Genomic DNA, 27,425 nt, shown 5'->3' on the forward strand with positions numbered 1-27,425 from the left:
ATGAAAAAAAATTGCTATTTAGTTTTCATGACATAGAAAATAATGTTTACATTTGTGTGTTTGTGGGGAGAAAAAAAAGAAAAGCTGGATCACAAAGAGTAAATTATTTTCCAGTCAACATATTTTCTCCTTATCTTTGAAAATGAAAGATAGTCTCCACTAGAATGGCTTAATCAGCCATTTTCCCCCCATAAATATTGCTTGGTGGGCCACCAAGCTGGTTGGAAGCTGAAGCACTGATCCAGTGGTGAAAAGTGAGAGAAACGTGTCTTTTCAGCCTGAAGAAGAGACAGATTCGTGAGAACCTAATAGCAGTTCTCAATAGCTATGAGGAGATCATTAAGAGGATGGAGCAAGGTTCTTCACAGTGGTTTATGACAGAAAGATGAAAGGAAAAGGAATAAATTGAAATAAGAGAGTTTCAGACAAGAAATAAATGAAACCTTTTCACAAAGAAAATGTTGAATAGTGGAACGTCTTGCCCAAAGAGCTTGTGCAGTCTCCATCCTTGGCAGTTTTCAAGATCTGACTGGTTAAAGCCCTGAGCAACCTGGTCTGACATCAAGGTTGAGCCTTCTTTGATCAAGAGGCTGGACTAGAGACCTCCTAAGGTCCCTTCTAACTTGAATTTGCCTGTGTTCTGGATCCTATATCCTCTTGATAGGTATAGTTGAGTCCCGTGGGTCATGGTATTTCTTCTGTTGTCTTAGTAAATGTTCATAACAAATACCTGTACATTGTTACATATCTTAGCTCTCTACTTTCACCTGTGTCTTGGTCCTTTGATAGTACAATTGTCATAATTTTCAACTCATTCTGTGGTCTCTTCATGTGTGAACCATTTTGTTTTCTTTAAAACAAAATCTTGTGGATATAAGGATAGTTCACCACAGAAAACCCTTCCAGTAGGTGATATGTGTAAGACTGCACTAGTTGTGGTCTCGTTTGCCAATGGAGACCTCCTTACACTGTTTTTGTTGACATGCATAATCAAAGCCTGTTTTGTACCCTCAATCACTGTCATACCAATCTTCATGTCATATTGCACATTTGTATAACTTCATGCAACAAAAAAACACTAGTAATCTGTATATAGCCCTGTTCTTAAATAATTGTGGATATTCTGAACACAGAAAAAAATATAGTTATGCTTTTGCACCACAGGGGCACCCCATAGAACCTAGAGGGCATGCAAAAACATGTAATATTTGTTATAGACATGTTTGGGCTTCTCTAGAGAGACTTAGCTATGAGCAATGTAGATGGACACCATGCTTCACCATTTAGTTTGCGAGCCAGGGATCTCTTCCAGGAGTGGATGTATTTAGCAGTGTAAACACAGGTAATGCAACCAAAGTGCTTCATTAGCATATGATAAAAATGTTTCCATTCACATGATTGGTAAGAAATATTTCATGATGGTCACAGTTCTTCTAGTTATGTTATGGGAGATAGTGTTTCCAGCCTTCAGAAAGAGTAGGGGAAAAATAGGGTGTCAGAACAATTGGTGTTATCTAAGATTGGTTCCTAGTTCACATGCTCCTGGTGTTTAAGACTCTAAGAAGCACAGAGGTTAGGACCAAGAAGAATTAATTTTTCTGGTGGTGTTCATATGTCATTCATTGGCTGCAAATAGACTTTACAGTATGTTGGACTACTAGTAATCCTGAACTTGACTAAATTCAAAATTTGAAAAATCAGTGAAATCATAAATATCTTGTGAAAATTCCTTAAACAGGAAAAGACTGAGTTTAATAAATTAACAGTATTTTACACTAATTTTCTTGTTTCCAATGCTTAAAATTCAGTGTGATTTGGGTTATCAGATCCCTTAGATTGCTTGAAATTTGCCATGCAGTTAAATAAAATAATCCTGATTTGGTAATACATGTTTATAGGTTTATGTATTCATTCTCTATTTTGGTTATATATATCTGTTATTTTCTTTACCTAAGAATTCAACAAGATTCATAGCCCACTGATTTCATTTAGAATTAAACTTAAGAGATCTTACCAGAAGTTTAATGCAAAGGTGACTTAAATGTGTTGTAACTTTTAATTTGCAGACAGAAAATAAACAAAAATATGGTAGCTATGGCAATATACCTAGTCTATGAACTAGCCATTTTGGATTCTCAATGAGTCATCACAGGATGGTCTTCTACTGTCTTTGCTGTATTATTTCTGGTGACACATACTGAATCAAAAGAACAAGACCAACAACAGAAGGTATATTTGCCAAATGTGAGATAGATCTGCTTGACATGGTGCAGAGATTCTTGGAAATGCATGCCCACATGAGATTTCCAATAGACTGAGAATATTTAAGAGTTACTAATTATTCTCTCTGTAATATCTTCAAGTATGGACAAAATCAATATCTATCTATCTATCTATCTATATTTCTGAAACTAGCTTTTATACCTGTTTCATCATTATGCCATTGTTGTGGTTTAACCCTAGCCAGCAACTAAGCACCACACAGCTGCCTGCTCACTCTCCCCCCAGTGGGAGGAGAGTAGCCACAGACACTTTGGGGTGTCCTGGTCCCGCGTGGACTCATCCACAGGTCACAGTCCCTTCAACTCGAGTTCACACTGGAGTTCCAGTCTGTCCAGTACAGCAGCACAGAAACAGCAGTGATACCCTGGCCATCTGCCAACCCAGGTGCAGGGCCATTGCTGTTATCAAAATGTTCCCAGGCACAGCAGAGTAAGATGATAAGCAGTACAGCAGTACAGCAAGCAGCAAAAGCAAAACGCAGCCACTAACGAGCACTAGACTCTAATATACAGTAAAGCAAGCAAACCCCATGGCAAGCACAGAAGCATGCCAATTAATAGCTAAACAGAAATAACAGCTATAAATTCAATCTAACACATCCAATCAAACCTGTCACTACCTCGAACCCTTCAAGCCCCACACTGAGCGCCAAAAAGGACTGTTGTGATTTAACCCCAGCCGGCAACTAAGCACCACACAACCACTTGCTCACTCTCCCTTCAATGGGATGGGGGAGAGAATCGGAAGGGTAAAAGTGAAAAAAACTCGTGGGTTGAGATAAAGACAGTTTAATAGTTAAAGCAAAAGCCACACATGCAAGCAAAGCAAAACAAGGAATTCACTCACTACTTCCCATCAGCAGGCAGGTGTTCAGCCATCTCCAGGAAAGCAGGGCTCCATCGCATGTAACAGTTACTTGGGAAGACAAACGTCATCACTCTGAATGTCTCCTCCTTCCTTCTTCTTCCCCCAGCTTTATATGCTGAGTATGACGTCATACAGTATGGGATATCCCTTCGGTCAGTTGGGGTCAGCTGTTCCAGCTGTGTCCCCTCCCAACTTCTTGTACACCCCCAGCCTACTCACTGGTGGGGTGGTGTGAGAAGCAGAAAAGGCCTTGACTCTATGTAAGCACTGCTCAGCAATAACAAAAACATCCCTGTATTATCAACACTGTTTCCAGCACAAATCCAAAGCATACCCTGTACCAGCTACAATGAAGATAATTAATTCTATCCCAGCCAAACCCAGCACAGCCATGCATATAATAATGGCCAACTAAAGGTCCAAACTACTAACTATACTGTCATTTGAAAATTCTCAGTTTGTATTATTACTCTCTGACTTATTCCCAGTATGGTTGTATTTCCTTTGTAAACTGAGGAAATAACAGGTAGTGGTCTTCTGTATATTCATCTGTATATTAGGAAAACATCACATATACACAGCTGGGACATTTTTTAACTGGCCAAAACTCTAGGTAAATTATCACTCATCTCCCTCTTTTACCCTGGGCAGACATAGCAAAGGGTTAGCCCATCAGTTAAAATGGTCTTCATTAGGGGTCAGAATTTCATGTCAGCATTCACCCAGTGCTCTTGGTCCTGTAAACAGAAATAATAATTTAGGTTTTTCATGAAAATTACAGAGAATTAATGGATAAAGAAGAACTCACTAACTTTTTTCAATAAAACTGAAGAAACTTTTATGTGAGATTCTATGAATTTCTCATTAGTTAAAAAAATCTGCAAGAAGAAAAAGTTTGTTAGCAAAGTGAAGAACATGCATGCTAAAAAATGATTACACAATTAAATTAATGTTTCAAATTTTATATTAGTTCTATTTGATTTAATACGTTCATTAGTGATCTGAAAGTGAACTCTATGATAGCAGTTGACTAGAATAGTTACAACCAGAAGAAAACTTTGAAGAACTTGAGAGACATAATAAGCTAAATGAATGAACAGATAAGCTGTATGACAAAATAAATGTAAGGTTGATAAATCCCATGAGGGGGGAAAAAAAAAGTGAGAAGACTCATTGCAGTTATACTTCTCAGGAATTCTGAATTAATGGCATTAACCTAAGAAATTGATTTAAGAATCACTGAAAACAAAGTAAAAATAATATGGTAATTCATATAGAAGACTGGGGACAGGGACTGCATGCAATAACTTGTAGTTTCACCTGAAATATTTCCAGCTCTCTCTCCATAAAAATACTGTAGAGCTAGTAGGAGTTCAGGAAAGGCTAAGAAGAAAGATAATGAGCTTGTAAACGTTTTAATATGAAAAGAGAGATGATGGAAGTGTTTTCCTATAATAAATGGCAAAAGTAAATTAGCTCAAGAGATTCAATTCTCTTTTCCATTAATGCAAGAAAAAGGGGCATTCGGCTGAAAATAATACTTTAAAAAAATAAAACTGTGATAAATAAATAATTTTCCCTTCAACATTCATTAAATTGTAGAAATAGTTCTGGTCAATGATATAAAGAAATTAAAAAAGCAATAGTACATTTAGGTGCATAACAAGATTATTCAGAATTCTTCCCAGAACATTTATCAAGCATGCCTTTCTGGATACACAGAAGGCTAATGTGCTGAGTCCTGAAACAGAGTAGCCAATTGTAACAAATGCTAAACCAAATAATTTTCCAGTGAATCGGAAGCTGTCTTTCCTTTTCCCGCTTAGAAGCTGGCTAAATAAATGGTATATATTAATTCATATTATTATTATTCAATTTATGAAGATATTCTTTTTCAAAACTGAATTTGAAATTGTCAATAAATGAAATTTTATAATTAAGAATTAATAAATGAAAAAGTAATGTTCAAATAGCAAACAGATATTTGTTACTGAATTTTTAAAGCTGAACTGCTCAAATGATGGTATTATCTGAATTCCATAGGGCTTGATGTTGTGCTGGAACAATTTTTATAACAAGTCTTTTCTACAAATGCAGAAATATTTTCTATATTTCTGTTTATTTAGCTGGTTCTGTTAAATGACTAATCGTGTCAAAGTTGATAAACTGTTACAGAATTAATACTACTATTTGTAAATCCTGATGAACATGATAATTACAAATATCCACATTCACTAATTACATGGTTGGTAGGGGTTCACACAAATACATGTGTATGTCTTGTTTATATATCTGTACGTCATTCCTAATACCCTAAAGTTACCTTTATAGTAAATGTATGTGTTCTCAATATAGTTAAAAGAGTCCACTATATGATTAAGCTCATTTTGGGGTAGATGTCTGTAGTCACTCGTGAATTGCATCACTTGTATTTCCAGCATATGTATGGTAGTTTTAGTTAACTAATGAGCAATGTTAACATACTGTCATTGTTTTGTTTTAATTTGGTTTGGTTTTTGTTGGCTGTTTTTTTGGTATCTAAATGAATGTTCCTTTTCAATACATCTAAGCTCTGGATACTTTTAAGTAATCAACATTTTCAACACTATAGTAGGGGCATGTCTCCAGCTTGTGATACAGAGCACACGTATCATCGTAAGTTTGTGAATACGTGGTTCAGTTGTTTTCATAGGGTTGTTGTGCCTCTGAACTGGTTCTGATACATTTAGAATTCAGATATCTCTGCCTAGTGCTCTTTATAATTTTCAATGCCATAGTTAGCTTACAAGAAGCCAGTTTAAATTTCCCTGTAACTGTGTTATAGACCGGAACAAACAAGAGCAATTACTGTTGCTTTAAAGGAGAAATAATGAAATAGATAAAATTAAATTTTTCTGATAATCAATAATGGAATGAAGACGGTTAAAGATCTGTAAGAATACTGTCATTCCTTAGTTTCGTGCTTTCTTTTCATGTTTTATTGAAATAATAACCAAATGCAATGTTCATATTCATCTCACACACTGCTTTCTTGGAATTACCTCTGTTTCTGGTGAAATGTGGAAAGTTATCTCTTCTATGCCAGGATTTCTCATGTCTTTTTTTCTCTCCTCTGCTCTCTTCCATTTTCTTTTTTCTTTCCTTTTCTTTTTTCTTCCTTCCCTTATAAGGCTGCCCAATAACCAAACTGTATTACCTTTCGTTATAACTGTCATGTCAGAATTCATAACCCATAATTGTTTCTATGTCTATGTAAAGAAGATAATCTAATCTGTTCATAGCTTCCCATCTGTGTAGGGACTTTTTCTTTGGCTTTCTCAGGGCCTTACAATTTCTTTCCAATCTGCTAAACCTTAGCTGGAAGACACTGACTTTAAAATCTTGTTTTCTTGTGTTTATATGCTGCTTCCACTTATATTTCTCCTTATAACATTTTCTGTCCATTTTTATCAGTATGTCCTAAACAGCTAATGTCAGAGTCTCTGATGTTCTAGTCATACAGATTTCCAAAGAACTATACCCCTTACAATTATGAAAACAAACATAAAAACAAACACACAAACAAACATAAAAAACCTACAGGCAAATCCATTCATTTATGTCATGCTTATTGCATACTTTTCAGATTGTATAATATAATATTGTATATGGATCTTTGCTGGTAAATATTTTTGCTAAATTGATAGTTTTTTTTCCTGTTTACCAACAAGCTTCTTTGCCAAGCTTGAGTTAGGGTGCTTTTCAGGGAATACCTGGGGAGTGAAAAATAGAAATGTCTGAAAGGTTATATTGTATGAGAGAAAAAATAAATTCAATGTTGAACTGAAGCACAGTTATGTAACCAATGAAGTGAAGGTTCTACTGCAGATACGTTTGCCATTAGAGTCTTGATGCATAGCTTTATCCATTTCTGTGCATAAACAAAATTTAAGGCAATGGTTGTTTTTAATATTTTATGTTTGAAAAGGTATTCTTTTGCTAGTTTTAATTCAGTTTTCTTTTAATATGTGGAATATATTGGCAGCATGACTTCTCTGTTTAATGACTGTAATATTAACTTGTAAATGTGTCACTGATTCCTCTCAAAAAAAAAAATCATAAATTTATTTTGTTTGTCAGAACTAAATATTAATAAATATTTATAATTATTTATAATAATTTATTAATATTTATAATTTTATAATATTTATAAATATTAATATTCTCTAAATATTTCTTCTGTCATTTTTGAATATGTTCTCTTTCTTTTTCTTGAAGGATAGGATATCCTGAACAAAGCAAAATACAGCCATTGAGGGCTCACCACCTGTTAGTATAATGGCACTATAATGTGATAAACACTTTCTTAACATTTCTTATGTGTTCTAATATTTTACGTAAAGTTTTAACTGCTCCTGTTCACTGCGTGGAAATTTTCACTAAGTTCCAACAGTTCTCAGGTTATTTTGTTGGGCTTTTTTTTTTTGTTTGCTTGTCTGTCTGATTTTATTATTAGATTATAATTAGTTTAAATACAAGTTGTGCATATTAGTTGTTAAAATTCTCCTAATGGAGAACATGTATTTGTTAGTACATTTTACCTTGTTAATACTAATGCAGAAGCTCATTTGTCATGCTATTTCTCCATCCTTCTTTGGTCGGTTGTGGTACAGGAGCATATTTTTTAAAGTATACGGGACTCCTCCACATTCTTGTCAACTGGAGCTATTAATTATGAAAAATAATAGAAATAATGTAAATAATTGTTTCTAACAATGATTTCTTTCTTATTTGGCCATTTTAGTAGAAACATCAACCTGCTGTAAAATTGTGTGTAGGTCTTAAATACAGGACCTTCCCAAATGTGACAATAATGTCTTTTATTACAACACAAACAACGCAGTCAGATAACAGCCAAAAAAGTATGTGCAACATATATTGAAAGTAAATTTAATACACAGACAGTCACATGAATCTTTTTATGTTCAGATCAACTCTGATGTAGATGCATGTACTGCAGATACATGCTTAATAAGAAATTGCAGTTATTAATTTTTGGCTCTATGAAAGGAAATCTGGTCTTTTGGAACAGTATAAAATAAAAATAAAACTGACTATTCTTACCAATTGAAGAAGACAATGTTCCTCTCATTTTCTTCATCAGATTAGGGTTCTCTGTACTTAACTCTGTCAGCATACCAAAACCATCTGGAAAACTTTTGATGACCTCATAACTGAGATTATTCAAGAAAAGAATGCTTCAGTCACAACTTAATCCTTTTAGGATTGTCTTGTTATCCTTTGTTTTGTTGTCTTGTTTTGACAAGAGTCTACCTTCATGCTTACATCTGCCATCAGCTGAAGAGGTAGAACTTCTGAAGTTTAACAGGTTTTTGAGAAACAGTTTGTTGAGTACTGAATTTAGATACACTTTCTGAAGTAGCTGTTGATTTTCAGTCTACTACCACTGTTGGTTAAAGATAAAATCCTTTTTAGAATGCTTCCACTTACTTGCCCAGTCAAGCTTTTGCAATATCCTTAGTCTCCTAACCAAGAGATAACATCTTTTCAAAATACAGAACTGCTATTTATAGCTCTTATCTTTTGATTCCAAGGGATAGTCTTGAAGAAAACAATGGCTGAATTTCAATCTGTAGCAGTACGTCACATTTATTTGTTTGATAATTATTTATGGTGAGCATTTAATCAGCTGAATTGTGAGAAACCTTGCAAAATTCTTCTCATAGAGCACATTTTAAAAGAAAAAGCCATTCATTGAAGAATTGTTTTCAAATGGTTAAGTTACCCAAACAGATGCATTTCTTTCCTCGGTTAGAATAACAATGGCATTTTACATGATTACAGAATTCAAATTCACTAATAAACAGTAGTTGAAACTCATCTGTTTTATCATGGAAATGTGCAATGAACACACATTCATAACGAAAAGCATAACAGTCATTTCTTCTAAATAGCTCATTATATCAGTATTTTCCTTTCATTATTTTTCTTTGAGTTTTTGTTTATTTTCATTTCTAATACTGAAATGATTCTATATTTCTGGTAAAGTCCAGGAACAGTGATTTACTTCAATCTTAATGTTACATCCTTGTACTTTATATAAGGCTGAATTAAAGTCTTTGTGGAAACATAGCTGGATGTTGGAATATTTTCCCTATTCCTTTTTTTTCCTGCAAGCAAATTGTGTAGGGTGGGTTCTAAGTTTTAGCTGAAATAAGTGGATTTAAAAAAAAATAAAACAACTTTGTCACTAAAACAACCCAAATTCCATTTCTGTGGAATAGGGAATGTTATGAATGAAACATTAAGGCAGTGCAGAAATGTTTGTAATTTCTGATAACAGCTCTAAGTATATTTTTAAATGCTGGTCACTGCCTTTATGTTCCTCTGTGATTTTTCCTTATTTCTGAAATAGTGTTTTGTCCCTTCTTTTCTCTCTTCTATATTTCCTTCTTTACACATTTCCACTGAATTTTATCCGGTTTGCCACTCTTTGTCTCTTTTTTCTGTCACTCACTGTAATGCCTGTTAAAATTCTTTTCCAAAAACTTTAAAAAAATGACATATGTTTAATATTTGTATTTGTTTTAAACTTAAGAACTCAGTTAACATTTTTTCCCCTGACACTTTTTTACTCAGCACTTAACTGGACATAGAAGTATTATGGTCCTTTTTGATTTATGCTGTGGTATTAACATCAAAGAATAGAAGGCAACCATAGGTTACCTGAAGTTCCATGTAATTTAAGCAAGATAGCTGTCTGTTCATGTTTACAAATAGAAGTGGAGATTGGCAGATAGAACTATTTATGGTATAGTTTGGAAAGTCTTATAATATTACATGCATATCTTCCCTGTTTGATTCTGCACTTATTCAGAATTATACTGCTGTTTTGTGTGTGTGTGCTTGGTGTTTTGTTGTTTGTTTTTTTTTAAAGTTATAATTTGCACTGACAGGAGGCAAATAGAGAAGCAAGGGACTAACTGTTGATTTTGTGAGAATCCCTCTGAGAAGTGTACAAAAGAAGCTACTGTTGTAGGCTGCATTGCGTGCTCCTGTGGAACTGTAATGATATAACTGAAAGCTATGGGAGAAATTCTTTTATACTTTGGTTTTCAAGACTACTGTTACTAAACTTGCTTTCTTGTCTGCTAACACAAGGGTTGAGATTGTACATAGAATCACAGAATCATTTGAGTTGGAAGGGACTTTTGAAGATCACCTAGTTCACCCCTCTGCCATGGGCAGGGACATCTTTCACCAGATCAGGTTGCTCAAAGCTCTGTCACCTTGAACATCACCTTGAACACTTTCAATGATGGGGCATCCACAACTAGGAGCACAACATTGTCCCTCTATATTAAGAAAAATACAATCAGATTGATAAATATTATGACATGAACAATTCCCTTATTTTTAATAGAAAACATAGCATGGTTCTCAAATATTAGTTAAAAATGTCCTAACAGTTGGCTCACTGCTGTGTTCAGATTTTTAACAATTGCTTTAAGTTACAGTTCTGACAAAAACAGAGTTGTTGGATCAACTTAAAAACATAAATACCTTGTGCTTTTTGACTTTTCTATCTCTCTGGAATAGGAAAGGGTATCCCACAAACTTGAAATTACAATAATCTTCCTCCTATGTGTTATAATTCAAACTGACCTATGAATCTTCAGAGTAGCAAATACCCATTTATATGAGAATAAAATAAAAGGATAGACACGATCATGGGGACTAGAAGATTTTCCACTTCTGCCTAGATTATGTGTATCCGACTGTTCTAAGACAAAGTGATGACACCTGAGTTATTTGGATACTTCTTCTATATTGCTGTTCAATTAAACATAGTCATCAAGTATTTCTTCTGCTTTGATCTGTGACTGATATGGCTTTCTGCACAATATTTTTTTTAGCTGCGTACAGAAAGAATAGTTAATGTTTTCTGTCATTTAATGTATAAATTTCATATACAAAATATATGTCTCAATATCCTGGATTTCAGTCAAACAACTCTAGTGAGGGAATTATAAAAATGCTAATAAACAATAACAGCTCTTAAAATAGATACCATGGATTGCTTAAACATCTTTCCAACCCACTAGAAGTACAACATAGTTTTGCACAATATAATTTCTTATTCTGTAAAATTATAAACCAATGAATTTCCCAAGGTAAAATAACTGGGGTTCATTCTCATGATACTGAAAAAAATAAATAGGAAGAGTATTGAAGTGATCCTGAAAATAAACATAAACCCAGAAAATTTAGTGTTACAGTTAAATTTAAAATTAATCTTAATCTGTTAAAAAGAGAGGAAATGCTGTTGTATTTGATCGTAATGACCACATATGAAGACTAAATAAAAAGGGAAGGAAAGAATTGTAATAGTTTTTCAGTGTTAATTTTCAATACTAAAAATGTCTTAATTAAAATTATGTAAGTCCGCCAAAATATCATAGTAAGTGAAAATTAGTTATTAATACTTAATGTAGCATTGCCATAAGTTTTTATGAAACACTTTATTATTTTTATTTTTAGCTCTTAATCTTAAACCAATTTAATTCCTTTTTCTTTCCTTTTTGTTCCCCCCCCCCCAAGTTACTATTTTTCTACATGTTTATTAATGAAATTATTTTTTTCTATTGTTTAGGTGGTAGATATAGCATAACTCTTTTTCTACTGTAATTTATACCATTGACTATGTTGTTTATTTTGGCAAATTAATATTAGAGAAAAATTCTCTTTTTTCATTAACCTGTGTGAAAATGTGTGTATCTGCATGTATGTATACTTATACGTGTGCATGTATATATAAATATATACACATATAAATTTCTAGACTACTTTTACTTTCATTTAATTCACAAGTCTTTATGAATTTCTGTGTTGGAGAAGTAAAAACAAGTATATTTCCTCCAAAACAAAATTCAAGAAAGATCCTTTAAAACATTGTAATTATGGAATGTGCCATTAATATGATTATAACTCTCCATATTATTTAACATACTTTTATTAAAGTATGGAAGCAATTTAGAAATATTCTTGTAGCCTTCAATCACTGTCATGAACATATATTTAGAACCAGATTTTAGATATCAATAAATATTAATAATGTTGAAGTACGTTGCATTAACATTCTCATTATCACCATTACTAAAAATATTTATGTTTTCTATTAAAATATACCTTAATTTTTTCTTTTACTTGCAGCTGAATGTGGAGCCTCCACGACAAATAATGAAGGAATCTTATTGTCCCCCAATTATCCTCTTAACTATGAAAACAACCATGAATGTATATATAGCATACAAGTACAAGCAGGGAAAGGAATCAATATTTCTGCCAGAACATTTCACTTAGCCCAAGGAGATGTTCTTAAGGTATGTAATCATGTAACAACTTATTTATTATTTCTAAACTTGTAGTTCCTCGTATAGTTGAAGTTTTCCTGTCTGTGATAGTACAATATGAGGTAAGTTTATATTAAGCATCTCTTAGAAAATACATATCTAAATCAGTTCCATTTCTGAAAAGTTAAAAATTAGGCAACCCGAGGCATTTCTATAATCTGTTCCATAAAACATATTTTTCTGCCCATATATAATTAAAAAAAAGATTGAAACTGTAAACCACATGCTGCCTTAAAGTGTATTTGTATTCTATTCCTAGTGTTAAATATTCATCAGTTACATCTTTTGTAAATTCTGTTTTCTTCCTCAGTATCTTCATATCTTGAGCTGTGATCTAAACATAATAAACATTCCACCCAAAAGTTTAATTTAATATACTGTCTACATACTACATTTTGTACATGAAGTTTATGCTTTAAATTACTCTAATCTTGTGTAGTATGTAACATCTCCTGCAAAATGATAATCACAGCAATTGCATGTGAAGAGAATTTTTGCATTAAACAAAGAAAAAACAAAGGGAAAAATAGGATACTAGAACCTCCCAGAGTTTTATAGAGCAATTTCACCCTATAAATTCTTTAACTATTGTTTTGATTTGTTCATAGATTTTATTACTGTGTTCCCCATAATATACATTTCCAGATGCATATATTGCTTAACCAACTACATATTTAAAGCTGGTGATGATCAGGGTAAGTGTCTTTTAGCACACACAGTCTAAATGCAATAAGATATCCTTAAAAGGGATGAAATAATTGTATAATTTTTCAGAATACTCAATTTAATTAAACTTGCCCCTCAGAAATCAAAGAAACAAGAGATGCCATGTCAATCATGTTTGATTTAAAAAAAAAGAAAGTTTTTCTACCATATTCTGCGAGGTAGTTAATAAAATGAAAAGGATTATGGAAAGATATATTTCTAAGAAACAACTACAATTCAGACTGGGACTTGTCTCACCTAACTTTAGCCTTCTGAGCATTAGGTTAGGATTTCTGTAATTAGTTGTCAGACACAGGCACTTCCAAAAAGAGGTTAATTATACCTAAGGCATAAGCAGACCTAAACAACCAATGTAAGATGAAATCAAGAAGCAAGAAGAAAAAAATAAAAAGTCTTTAAATAAAAATAAGTATTACGTTCTTTTTAAAACAAAACACAAGCAAACAAAATAAACCAACGGCTACCCAGAATGCACAGGTATGTTTATTTTATTCTGGTCTCACTGCTTCAGAACCAAGTCGATATCTTTTAATTTTTATATTAATTAATACAGAAATATTTCATTTGAAAGATGCTTAGTATTTATTAACATATAAATAACATGGCCAAAACCAAACAAAAAATCCCAGTTATTCAAGTTACCTTTAGAACATCCAGATGATGTAGTCAGGTATGTCATTTTAACAATTTTGGAATTTCTTAATGAAGCAGAAAAATTAGTGAAGTTATAGTAAGATCTTTAAATTAACCAACGTTAGCATAAGATTTGAAGTCGGGTCCTACATTTGAACTTGAATCCTTATCCACCCAAATCACTATCCTAGTATTTCTGTCCACATTTTTTATGCCCATCCAATAAAAGTATATAGCTGCATTTTGCTCAAGACTTTTTAGGTTGAAACCATTCAACTCTGTTATCTTAGTGTAAAAGTCATAGCGCTGTAGGGAAGAAGGTACAGTTATATTCAGGTATAGAAAAATAAACTTTTATATAAATATAAATATAAATGAATATGAATATGAATATAAAGCAATTCAAACTTTTTTCTTCTTTTTTTTCTTCCTTAATCATTTAATGCACATACAATTTTGAAAAGATCTATGCACTTAAGATTTCTCAAGTGCCATTCCAACCATGCGCACTACAGATGTTTAACTAGAAAATGTTAACTCAGAGGCTTATAAAATAAAATTCTACTTTAATATTGCTACTCAATTAATATGAACTTAAGAGTAATGTCAAATTAATTATAAATGGAGGGAGGCCACCACTCAGCTGTAAATGTCAGTGGCAGAAATATTTCTGTGTTTTGCAGGTGTGTTAGATGAAAGTAATTTCCAGTAATTAGAGTGTTTGTTTTTCAAGTCAGCAGCCTTGAATTATAATAATGAGCTGAAGTTCCTCCTAATCTATAAAAAAAAAACCTACAAGAATTATTTTCATTATGATTATCACTTTTTTTCAGCCTATCTGATATTGTAGCAAGACAGAGGCACTCAACCCTTAATATTTGGAAGGAATAATATCTGTGGAACCCATTGTGTCTCTTCTTGCCTCATCTCTCAGATGAAGCTCTTACAAATTGTTTTAGTCACATAAGACTTTTTCTTCATGTGTTCATTTGATACAGGAGTCTTGTTTCAGGAAATAGAAAGTAGCAGTCACACATTGCAAAACTTTTCTCATGGAACCAGTTCTGAAGTTATCTGTTGATCGCTATTATTATTGATTACTCCTCATCTCCAGGAGCTGAAAAAGAATCAGTGGAAGATTTGGTGTGTGACTGACGGGAATACTCCTAGTATTTAGCATTAATATCTTCAAGATCAGGAAAATATTCTTGGTTATCCACATTTTTTCCTGTATTCTCTTAGACTGATTTACATTAGACCCAGTAAAATATTTTTGAACATAAGTTTGCAGGAACTTCCTTTTATTTTTGTAGAACTGGTAACTAAAATGAAAAAAGGGAAAATACTGCCTAATTTTCTTGTTTTGCTGGCTGTGGAGAATACACTTTTGGCTGCAGGAGTAGGACATTAAGTTGATACTTTAGTTTTAAGTGAACCAATAATAGTCAACAAATGCTGTAAATCTATCTAATTTATATCACTACTTTGTAAACATATATGAACATTAATGCCTTGACCAAACTCTGAGAAATCTCTGAGGTAAGTAAAGAATAATGAAGTCTTCTGGAACGAAAAATGGCAATGGAAGGAAGTGACGTTAAAAAAAATAATTATCATCCAGTCTTACACCAAAAAGCTGAGTGATGTATGGTGAATATATGTTTCCCTTTTAATGATGAACTAGGGAGGGTAAGGAATTCACCATTTGGAAAACAAGATATTTAAACAACAGCTTCTATACAGGGCTTCCTTTCCCCAGACACAAATGAAGCAGCTCCATAATATTTCATAGTTAAAGCTCAGTCTTTTAGCTACAGACTTTGGTTAAGAAATGGATAACACATCTCTGTTCTTCAACTGATAGATGAAAATGTTGGCAAAGAAGTTGATCATGTACTTTGTGTTACTTTTTCTATCAGCTAATATTTTAGATTACAAGAGCTATGCAGATAAAATTCCATTCAAAGTCTGAATAGACTGAATATTCTACTAAACTTTTGATACGCTGTTTAATCAAGTCATGGGGTCTGCTGCTTACCACATGAATTAACTGACCATGGATCAAATTTATACCTGACAAGCACTGTAACTGAAACAATGAAACAGCTGGACTGCAAATACAGCATTAGAGGGAAACAGCATATTTAACACAAATAAATCACCATCATTACTGTTACTCCCCAGGCAGAGAAAGAGGAGTTCCCATTTATCAATTCTGAACCGAGGTTTCAGAACATATAATTTGTTTTTCACTTGCTTCATTTAGTATGCAATCATCTTTTTCTCTTATCGATGTAACTGCTCTGGCTACTTACATTAATGTTGTAGGTGTTTGGGTTTTTTTGTTTGGCTGGTTGGTTTTTATTGGAAACTATAAGAAATATATGTGTCTCTACTTTTTTTTTGTGTAGGGCTATGACCTGCTCTTGATAGTGTCACATCTTCTTTTTATATTCATGAAAGTTTCATGAAGGCATATGAAGAATTTAAGATCTGCATAATCACTATATGCCAATGCATTTAATATTAATCTCAGAAACTGTGTAACAGTTGTTTCCTTCTTTGTAATTGTACTGATAACTGAGTTTGTGTGCTATGTTTCCAGAATTCAAAATTTTTAGAGTAAAATGCCTATGTGTGAGGTAGGAAAAAAGAATGCATGGTTTCCAAAGTATGAAAATATTGCTACCTGCTTTTTTTTTCCCTGCTTTTATCGCCATCCACCAGTTTCACTTGTAAACTTTGTAGTCTCTGATAGCTGTAATCAAACCCTTTAGATTTTCATGGAAAGGAACAGAGTTGCAATTCTTCTATTTGCCTGAATGGTTCATTATTAGTGGTGAACACTTTATTTGTGTTGAAATTAGTTGAATGTAGAAAGTATTCTTTTATGTCAAAGATCTTTTAATATGCTTTCCTAATTTACTGGGGGAAAGGCATCCTTTATTAAAATTGAAGCTTGAACAAAGATAATATGATTGTTTTCTTTATTTTCAGTAGATTTCAACATAAATAAAAATGTACATATGCATGGTACTAATTAATGAGTAGTTTTCTGTTAATGTTAAAAAAACCAAACCCCTGCCCCAAAATAATCTGCAGGCAGATTCCATAAGTGAACCTAAAACAAAAGAGAAAGGAACACCAAGTATGAAAAGGACTGAGATGGAAAGAGAACATCAGTTGTTTGTGGGTATTTATTTTTTCCTTTTGTAGTAGGTTATGTGTTTGACAGTATGTAGAGTGAGAGCTGATGTGCCAGATGAGATTGCACCTATGTGAAAAAAATGGCTTTAAGAATTATTTTTGATATTGTAATGAAGCAATATCTTTCTTTTTCCTTCTATTAAAACACTCAGTGCAGCAACAGGCAGGTAACAGTATGTCAGTAAACCAAATAAATAGAAGAACTGGCATTAAGGGTCCCCTTCCCCTATGCTTGGCTCAGCACTCTTTGTGCTCTTGCAAAATATGGAGGATTCAGTTTTACTACATTTGTTTGCTCTCTCACCTGTGGGACAGCTTTGAAATGTGTGCAAGATTCAGTTTTGAGGGGTTTTGTGCAAAGACTTCGAAGGGAGGTCATGTTTGGGGCTTTTTGTGAATTTGTTTCTTAAGAACCTCCACACTTGCTATCATAATCCTTTTAGTAATATGACCCTGAAAACATGAGTGAGAAATAGGTAATAAATGTAGAGGACAAAAAAAACCCACCCAAACATATGGGCCTTTTTCTGTCTTTATATTAATGCTTCTATTTGCATGTGATATAAATGATATATCTGACAGGGTGTTGACAGTCTCAGCGCTGAGCTGCTGATTTTATGTTATTTCTTGTCTTTATAAAGGCATAGATCTTCATATCCATATGCCTTTTATATTTCAATGGCAAATCTCAAAAATAGTTTGATTAAAATGCACAAATTTAATACATTCACTTTATACTATTCCCTTGCTAAAATTTTGTGGAGTTAAATAAGATAGCAGAAAAAAGGCCATTAATTTCCATTTAAAATTTGTTGATAATGGACCCCCTTGAAAGCTTAGGAAGTTTTATTTATTCTCTACTGTAAATGCAAACATAACCCCTCCTTCCCACATTAGACATTACATCTATCAGTTCAAATCATATTTATGTACACAGTGTTCACTGTTAGCATCCTTCCCTATAACATTTCAAAATATCATTGTGATATGAAGAACAGTAATGCAATTTTCTGTGTCTTTGCTTCTCTTTATGAATTAATCATTTAACAGACCAGGCCTTTAAATAGCTGGAAAAGATGGACCTCTTTTTTCCAAAAAGCTTGTCACTGGCATATTCAGGCATTATACAGACATGAATCAATTATCTTTGCATTAATGCTACAGGATGACTTTAAGGAAAATGCATCCAACCAAACAATATTTTCAGAATGATTATTCTTGGCCATACATTTAGCACACAAGTCACATAAATCCAGACGTGCTGGCAAGGCCTTAAGACAGAATATTCCTATATTAAAAATACGACAATGGTGTTACCTTAATTCACATATAATCTCATCTTCTGGATCAAATTCTGAAGCTGAATCACTAACTCGTTCAAAATCTTTAGCAAAACTCTTACTTATTTTAGGAATGTTAGAAAGAAAGTGTTTGTTCTGCAAGTCTCACAAGAGAATGTAGGCTGTTACCACTTTCTTTGCAACTTAAACACATTTAAAAAAAATAAAGGTAGATTTGGAATAGAATTAATAACTATATAATTTAAATTACATCTAGAAATTTCTATTAAGTGCCCATTAACTTGAATGAAGCACAAAAAAAGACAACGTGACTTAAATTGAGTATTATACTACAAAATATGCATCCATTTATTGTCCTAAGGGAGACGCCACTATCTCAAGAAAAGGGGCAAAGGGGTATATCTTACTTTGAAAGTCAGCAACAAAAAGAAAAAAAAAATCTCAATTTCATGTTCAAATGAATTGCATCCCTCCCTCATCCAAATGCAGTTCTGCTACTCAAAGAATCATAGAGTTTCAGAAGTGATAGGGTACTTTAAATTTTGTTCCTTCATAGAAATGATATAGGCTTAGAAGTATTATACAGTGGAACAGCTAGCTAGCCCATAAAGTAGAATTAGTGTCAACTCTGGAGAGATGTCAGTGTGCCAAAGTAAAAAGTTTAATATGGTAGGACAGTTAACAAATTTGGCAATAAAGTATATGTGGGGAAATTCTAACGTGAAGAAAATTTGTATCATGAAGTGGCTTATGGGAAGTTCTGGTGAGATGTTGACAATAGTTGGTATAACTTATTAATAGCTTCCTTTGGTTAATTATTAGTGATACACACATAGCAGGAAATGGATTATTCTTATGTAGTGTTTAAAAGTAAAATAAATCCTGAATCCTTGGGTGTTATAAGTAGCTTGGAGAGATTAGGGGAAAGAGCATCAAGTTCAAGCTGGGTTTTCTTTAAGTCTGTCATGATGTAAATATCTCTGTGGGTTAGCAGTAATTCTCCTGGAGTGGACTTTTTTCTTTCAGTTACTGAAACAAAACTAAAAGTAATTTTCAGAACAAATTTTCTGGTTTTTTTTTTGTTGTTGTGTTTTCTTTTTTTTTTTTTTTCCTGGCTTGATTACTGATCTCAGTATAGTTTTAAAGAATTTTTAAATAAAATTAAGACATCAACTTTAATACTGTTATGTATTTAAAAATTACTTTTTAGTTTTTAGTTAATTTCATCTTTTTTTCTTTAATTTCTTATTTTTGCTCCATTTAAGGACACTGCCATTTAAATGTGAAGTTTGCTTGGAATATATTTCCTTGTTTCCATAAAAAAACAAGGAATGACACCAAGTCATTTCGCTGTGCTTCCTAAACTTCTGTACAGTTATTTATTCATTATAGGTAGCTAGAAATGGCTTATTTCGTTTATTTCAGCATATCTTTAAATTTAAAGACTTTGTTACTACTAGAGACATGAGGATTTCTGCAAAATAAGATTTATGCGTATAAGTCATTCTCACAGATTGGGAGCAGGCATCATAATATTTCACGTTCACTATGTTGCCTTACTACAATTGCTGGTGTATTATTTTTTAATTTCATTGTGGTATAGATTCCTGTTTCCAAATGCAAGCTTCAGTTACATTTCAAATTAATACAATTAAATCTTATTTAGAACTAGAGACAATTCCCCATTTTTTAACTAAAGCTTTAGAATTTCCTTATATTGCAATTTGAAAATTATTCCGAGGTCACTTTACTGATTTGCCAGTGAAATTTTTCCTAAAACCCATTTATCAAAGTTTTAGTTATTATAGAAGTCACTAAATAAATCCTGCAGGACCTAGTGGTTGGGTTAGCAGTTATTGTTAAGTTGTAGTTTAACTATTTTTAGGAATGATAGGAACGCAACAACCTGTGATTTTTTAAATCAACCAAGATTGTAAGGAAATTTGCTGAGAATTATTAAAAGATTGTTTTATATATTTATTAGTCTGATAGTTACTGTTTCAAATATGGAAAAGAACAACTCTTGAAGAAAAATAATAATAAAAATGCTGTATTCCAACTTACATATAGATTATACTAGTTTTTCAACTTACAAAAGCAGTTGTTCGATTTATTTTATTTCCTAGTCTCCTTTTACTTTATAGTTATATTTGAAGTTCTCTTTACATAGAAAAAAAAAAATCAGAGGTTTATTTAACAAGTCAAAGTTGGGGACATGTGAGTTTTTCTATTATGCCACCTGAGTGACTTGAGGCAGACACAGCTACACAAAATAGCTGTTTGCCAATAGATTATGACCAGCATTACAATACTGGCAGTGAAAGAGAATGCACAGATGTTTAAAAACACAGAGCTGATATGGCACCTCTGCCCACTTCTGTTGTTATGCAAAAAAGGAACTAACATATTTTAAATTGTGCATTTGAAAAATCACCACAATTAAGTCAACTTAACTCAAGAGAGGCAAACAGCATATCCAAATAGTACTTCGGGTTGACTGGTAATAGATCTCCCTGGGCAGAGCTGTCCTCCCTCTTAAAGGAGATGTACCGAATTATTTTGTAAATCAAATACCTCATTTTTTTTCTTCATAACTGTAAAACTTGAATTTGTTTTACAGATATATGATGGCAAAGACAACACTGCTCACCTGCTGGGTGCGTATACTGGGGCATCATTGAGAGGCCTGACGCTAAGTAGTACTTCAAATCATTTGTGGTTGGAATTTAACTCAGACGTGGAGGGCACTGATGAAGGTTTTCAGCTAGTGTATACCAGTAAGTATTTGAGAAAACAGGAGTAATAGATTTATCATTTTAAAAGAATGAAAATTCTTTGCTCATAAAGTGAAAATGCATTCAGAAGGCAAATAATGATAAAATCAACAGCAAATCACTCATCACTTATCAAAATAATTATTTCATAATTGTACCTCAAAAAACCAAAAACATGTAGCATACTGAAACCTTGCTTTGACAGTACTTTGCGTAGTTTGATACTTAAACCACTGTGTTTTTTCTAGAGGGTTATTCTGAAGTTTTTTTCAATCTTGAAAAGGATAAGAAAAAATAGCGTAATTCTCAGTTAATTGTATTAGCACATAAAAATATCTAAGCATGTGAGTTGTTTTAAATGTGTAACCAGAATCCATTGTTTCATAAAGATAATTCTTAAGTAAAAGACATTCTCCCTCTTAAGACTTCTGTCCAATACTAACTTTGCATTAGACTAGCAGTTTCTGAGTTTGGATTATTGTTCAGAATAATCCAATTTGGAATCAAAACAATAAAGATTCCTAACAAAAACTTCTGACCTATATGTAGACTGACAACATTAAACTATAAATATCACAAGAGGAAAAAGCTTTTCAGATCTCTGTCTTAAAGGGTATACAGGAAACAGTGATATACATCTATTTTATCAAGTGGCAACTTCTGAAAGTGTATGTGATTGTTACAGGTATCTATTGAAATGTAGTGTGTATGACTTCTTTAGAGTATAATTGTTTCATTGTCATTGAATTATTATATAAAACTGAATTTTTAGCAAGCAGAGCAGTATTATAAGGTAATTCTGCAATGCAGCTGTCAACAACCTTTTTTCTCCCTGTGGTTATATCATTTTCACCTGTTCAAAAAATGTTCTTGTGTTTCAAAAACTCATCATGCTTTTAAAACTAATTCTAATAAAACTAATGTAAGTCTAGCAGAATGAAAGGAAAATATTTCAAGATACTACAAGAGTATGTAATTATTTTTCAGGTAAAAGTTGCATAGTTATACCATGTAATAGCCTGTGATAGCATAGAACTGTACCCTATGATTAAAGATAAGCCTACCAGTGCTGTGTTACTATCTAACTGTCAAGGTATTTCATTTTTCTTGTTTAGATAGGTACATCTAATCCCAGCACTTGAACCTTATCATTAACATTGCTTATCTTTTGAGACAGGCATTCTCATAGAATAAACTTTCCTAGCCTAAATAGTTATTAGCCTGAATAGTCCTGAATTTTCTTTTGCAGATATTTGTAGAATTGGAAGAGAAAAAGTGAGAAAAACTCATGGATCAAAATAAAGACAGGGAGGAAAGAGAAAAAGAAAAAATGAGTGATGCAAAGGCCGTCACTCATCACCTCCCACAAGACCAATGCCCAGTCGGTTTCTGAGCAATGGCCCCTTTGGAAAGACTATCCCCTAGTTTTATTGGTCAGCATGACATTATATGGCATGGAATAGCTCTTTGGTCAGCTGGGGTCAGCTGTCCCAGCTGTGTCTCCTTCCAGCCTCTTGCCCACCTCCAGCCTACCTGCTGCGGGGGCAGAGTGAGAAACAGAGAAGGACTTGATGCTGTGCAAGTACTGCTCAGCAATAGCAGAAACATTGGTGTGTTAGCAACACTGGTTTACTCAATCTGAAACACAGCACTGTATGGGCAGCTATGAAGATAATTAACTCCATCCCAGCCAGACTCAGTATATTCTGTCTCCTTTATGCTTTCTTTTCAGATATATATGCATGGATAAGATCCCCCCTGAGCCTTCTCTTCTCCAGGCTGAATAGTCCCAGCTCTCTCAGCCTTTACCCATAGGAGAGATGCTCCCATCCCTTAATAATCTTAGTGGCCCTTTGCTAGACTCTCTTCATTAGTTCCACATCTCTTTTGTACTGGGGAGCTCAGAACTGGACACGATACTTCAGACATGGCCTCAACAGTGCTTAGGGTAGAGGGGAAGGATCACCTCTGTCGACCTGCTGGCAACATGCCTCCTAACGTAGCCCAGGATATCTTTAGTCTTCTTTGCTGCAAGGGCTTGTGTTCAGCTTGGCATCCACCAAGACCCCCAGGTCCTTTTCAGCAAAGCTGCTTTCCAGCTGGGTGGCCCCCAGCATATACTGCTGCATGGGTTTTCTCCTCCGCAGGTGCAGAACTTTGCACTTCTCCTTGTTGAACTTCCTGAGGTTCATGTCAGCCTATTTCTCCAGCCTGTCAAGGTCACTCTGGATTGCAGCATGATCCTCTGGCATACTAGCTGCTCATCCCAGTTTAGTGTTATCAGGAAACTTGAGTGTACACTCTGCCCCATCATCCAGATCATTAATGACAATGTTGAATAAGATTGGACCCAGTATTGATGCCTGGGGCACACCACTATTTACTGGCCTCCAACTAGACTTCGTGCCACTGATCATCACCCATTAGCCATTTCCTATTTTGGGAAAGACAGCTAACCTTTGTTTTGCATAGGTGTAGACAATGAAACCTTCCAAAAGCGCCATGGGCTTACCCTGGTGCTTTTAAGCAGTAAACAAAATCCCCACAAGCTGTAATGAAACATTCTGTGTCTTCAGGGACACATTGTGAGTATACATGTTCTTTCAGTTGCCTAAAATAGCCAGTTATTGCCATTCTAGATCCCCTTCACTATGCCCCCAGTTACCAGGTGCTTCTCCAGAAGGATTCAGTTTTCCCTTTCGTCCCGTTGCCAGAACTGCCAGCGCTGTGTGGATAGCTGAAATACACTTAGGGCATATTAGAGCAGCCCTGCTCTATAAGCAGGCTGTCCAGAGATGAGAACATCTCAGGGATCAAGGCACATTTTAACTTCTTTTCACACAGTGTGATCAACAATTTGCTTAGAAGACAGGAAATTCTAACTGGTCAATAAGCATCCAGACTGGCAATACCAAAAAAGGTTCTTCATTTGGGACTCACATTAGCCTCTTTTAGAGCTTCTGCAGTGCAGTCTGTACTGGGAAAGAATAACAGCTAGAAATGGGAAAAGTTCATCTCAGAGGTTGTGGAAGCTCTTCAGGAGGTGAGCCATTTTCAGTGAGACATTCAATGAGCTGAAGGAAGAATGTGAAGATACCGCATTTGACCTGTTTTTTTTTTTTTCCTTATGTAAGCAAATAGATTTATCCAACCTGAAGTATTTTGTCTGTAAAATAAAATAATGAACATTTTTTCAATAGTAATGATTCAATACCTGAGGAGAGATTGTGAAAGGCTTCCAACTGTTGACCAGATGGACAAATACTGTGTAAATTACTTCGCTGAGCAATGAAGACATGAAAAACCCTTCATTTTCTCCTATGTCAACTACATACAGGAATATCAATCTGACACAAAGTGCCTTTTTTACCTACAAGCAGTTTGAGCTGCATGATATTGATAAAATACATCTGATTTAGAACAAAGCAAGGTTTTGAGCTGCTTTTCAGTTAATAATAGAAAATCTTATTTGGAATAGAAAATCTTTCTACCAAATCACAGTTTGTTTCCCCAAATGTTAATATGCTTCCTTGTTTCTGTATAATGCATAAGTCATTTTGTTTCCTTCTTGCTCCACATCTTTTAATTCTCAAAAATGTCCAAATTGTCTGGCTTGAATTCTCTATATCATCATTATCATTGCTTTCTTCATGTAGTTTTTAAATTTACAAACTACTGAATGCAGGATTAGGGTAGGGATTGATGAATATAACAGTATTTCTTTGGTGCCATAGGTGCTGTTGTGCCATTGGTATTACTGTACACAACAACAACAAACAAATCTGCTGTACAATTTTGTTTATGAGCCTTTAAATATCTATTCACAAACTAGATTGTCATCAATGTAAATGGACAGTCACTTTAACTGCCATTTTATAATTTATCATATCATTTTAGAATTGATTGATAAAGATAATGAATTTCCTTCTCAGTCTTGGACTCTTAGGAAAAAACATGTTATGACACAGTTTGGTTTGCATGCTCTGTGAGGGGTATAGACTGTTATCCTATTTAGACTGTTTAAAAACAGGGAAGAAACCTTTAATATGTTGTTACATGAAAATGTTTGATTTCCATTAGAAAACAGAAAATCTTAATTTCATTAATGTATTTATCTGTTTGATTTTTTAACTACAATGTTTATTCCTACCGCAGGTTTTGAGCTTTCACATTGTGAGGACCCTGGTGTGCCACAGTTTGGATATAAAATCAGTGACCAAGGCCATTTTGCCGGAAGCACTATAATTTATGGATGCAATCCAGGCTATACACTCCATGGAAGTAGCCTTCTAAAGTGTATGACTGGGGAAAGAAGGGCATGGGACTATCCTCTGCCATCATGTATTGGTATTAGACTCTTGTATTTTTTATTTTTTTATTTACTTAAACTATTATCTGAATAAAAGAAAGAAAAATTGTAAGGATTGTTAGATCCATGTGAAATCTGATCTGTATGTATACAGATCTATTTACACGTATATTTACAGATCTGTCTGCATAAATCTCATCTAAGTCTATGTGAGCGGTGTTGCCTTTTTTAGGTTTAAAAATTATAGTAATTATTAGGTTCAACAAGGCTAAGTGCCAGGTCCTGCACTTGGGTCACAACAACCCCATGGAATGCTACAGGCTGGGGGAGGAGTGGCTGGAGAGCTGCCTGGCAGAAAAGGACCTGGGAGTGCTGGCTGACAGCCAGCTGAACATGAGCCAGTAGTGTGCTTAGGTGGCCAAGAGGGCCAATGGCATCCTGGCTTTCATCAGAAATAGTGTGGCCAGCAGGAATAGGGAGGTGATAGTGCCCCTGTACTTGGCACTGGTGAGGCTGCACCTCGAGTACTGTGTTCAGTTTTAGGCCCCCCACTGCAAGAAAGACATTGAAGTGCTGCAGCGTGTCCAAAGACGGGCAACAAAGCTGGTGAAGGGTCTAGAGCACAAGTCTTATGAGGAGTGACTGAGGGAACTAGGGTTGTTTGGTTTGGAGAAGAGGAGGCTGAGGGGAGACCTTATCGCTCTCTACAACTGTGTGAAAGAAGGTTGTAGTGAGGTGGGGGCTGGTCTCTTCTCCCAGGTAGCAAGCAACAGGATGAGAGGAAATGTCCTCAAGTTGTGCCAGAGGAGATTTAGATTAGATATTAGGAAAAATTTCTTCACGGAGAGAGTGGTTAGGCATTGAAACAGATTGCCCAGGGAAGTGGTGCAATCACAGTCCCTGGAAGTATAAAAAAAAGTGTGGATGTGGTGCTTAGGCACATGGTTTAGAGGTGGACCAGGCAGTTAGGTTAACGGTTGGACTCAATGATTTCAGAGGTCTTTTCCAATGTTAATGATTCTATGATTCTATGATTCTATTAAACATTCCTAATATGTGAAAATCTAATTATAGTCAGCAAATTGTCAACATAAAAAGACAGGACCATACATGTCTTATGAGAGGTTGTAAAACTAGTATTTTTTTTTTCTGATTATATCTAAATAACATTAAGCTAGAAAACTTTTCATATATTTACATATAAATACTATAAAATAAATTAAAAGAAAAACTTAAAGATATGAAGAGATATGGAGTTATATTGTATTTTTGTCACTTGGCTTCTGTTATGTTGCTGTGATGAATATCACAATATTATACACTTTATTACAGTATTATAATAACTTTATAAGTTGTGCAGGTACCTACAGGCTCAATTTCTTTCATAGGAGAGCAAAAGAAAGACAAGACTGAAATATTCTAGTAATTGTCTTCCTTTTTCATCTCCTTTTAGAGGAAATTGAGATTGAGTGAGTAGGGGAAGCAAGGGGTGAAATGCACTATTACTCTTAGAGTAATAATTAGGGAATAAATGCTTAAATCCCAAATTTGTGGTAAGCCGTAACTAATTTCTACATCATTTAGAATATATGAAACCAAAGAATTAGGGGGAAAGCATGACATTGGAATGTGCAAGTAGCAAATAGGAAGTCTACAAAGAACATACAATAGAAGTTGAAACATACAATAGAAGTTGAAACAAAAAGATCAAATAAAATGTGAAGGTGCCAGAAAGTTGAAATTAAAAGCTTGGAGAACAAATTACATTTTCAGTTCCATTATAAGCATTAAAAATCACAACATGTATCACCACAGTAACAGTCATATGTATATATGAGTGAGTTCTTGCTCAGTTTTAAAACAGACAAAGGTAAATATGTCTAAAATTATCCCTTCATTTTTTTAATTATCT

General features: G+C 34.0%; 1 protein-coding gene across 1 annotated transcript in view; it reads left to right on the forward strand.

The window, feature by feature from the left end:
* CSMD3 (CUB and Sushi multiple domains 3) overlaps nucleotides 1-27,425 on the forward strand; it is a 746,059-nt gene that overhangs the window by 468,436 nt on the left and 250,198 nt on the right. Inside the window, exons 23-25 of the mRNA XM_087747332.1 lie at nucleotides 12,364-12,533; nucleotides 21,051-21,207; nucleotides 25,360-25,551. Coding sequence (XP_087603458.1) covers nucleotides 12,364-12,533; nucleotides 21,051-21,207; nucleotides 25,360-25,551 — 519 coding nt within the window. The remainder of the gene's footprint in view (nucleotides 1-12,363; nucleotides 12,534-21,050; nucleotides 21,208-25,359; nucleotides 25,552-27,425) is intronic.

This window comes from Nipponia nippon, unplaced genomic scaffold, assembly GCF_047370975.1.
Source record: "Nipponia nippon isolate SJK-2023a ecotype South Korea unplaced genomic scaffold, ASM4737097v1 scaffold_1, whole genome shotgun sequence".
Taxonomy (NCBI): domain Eukaryota; kingdom Metazoa; phylum Chordata; class Aves; order Pelecaniformes; family Threskiornithidae; genus Nipponia; species Nipponia nippon.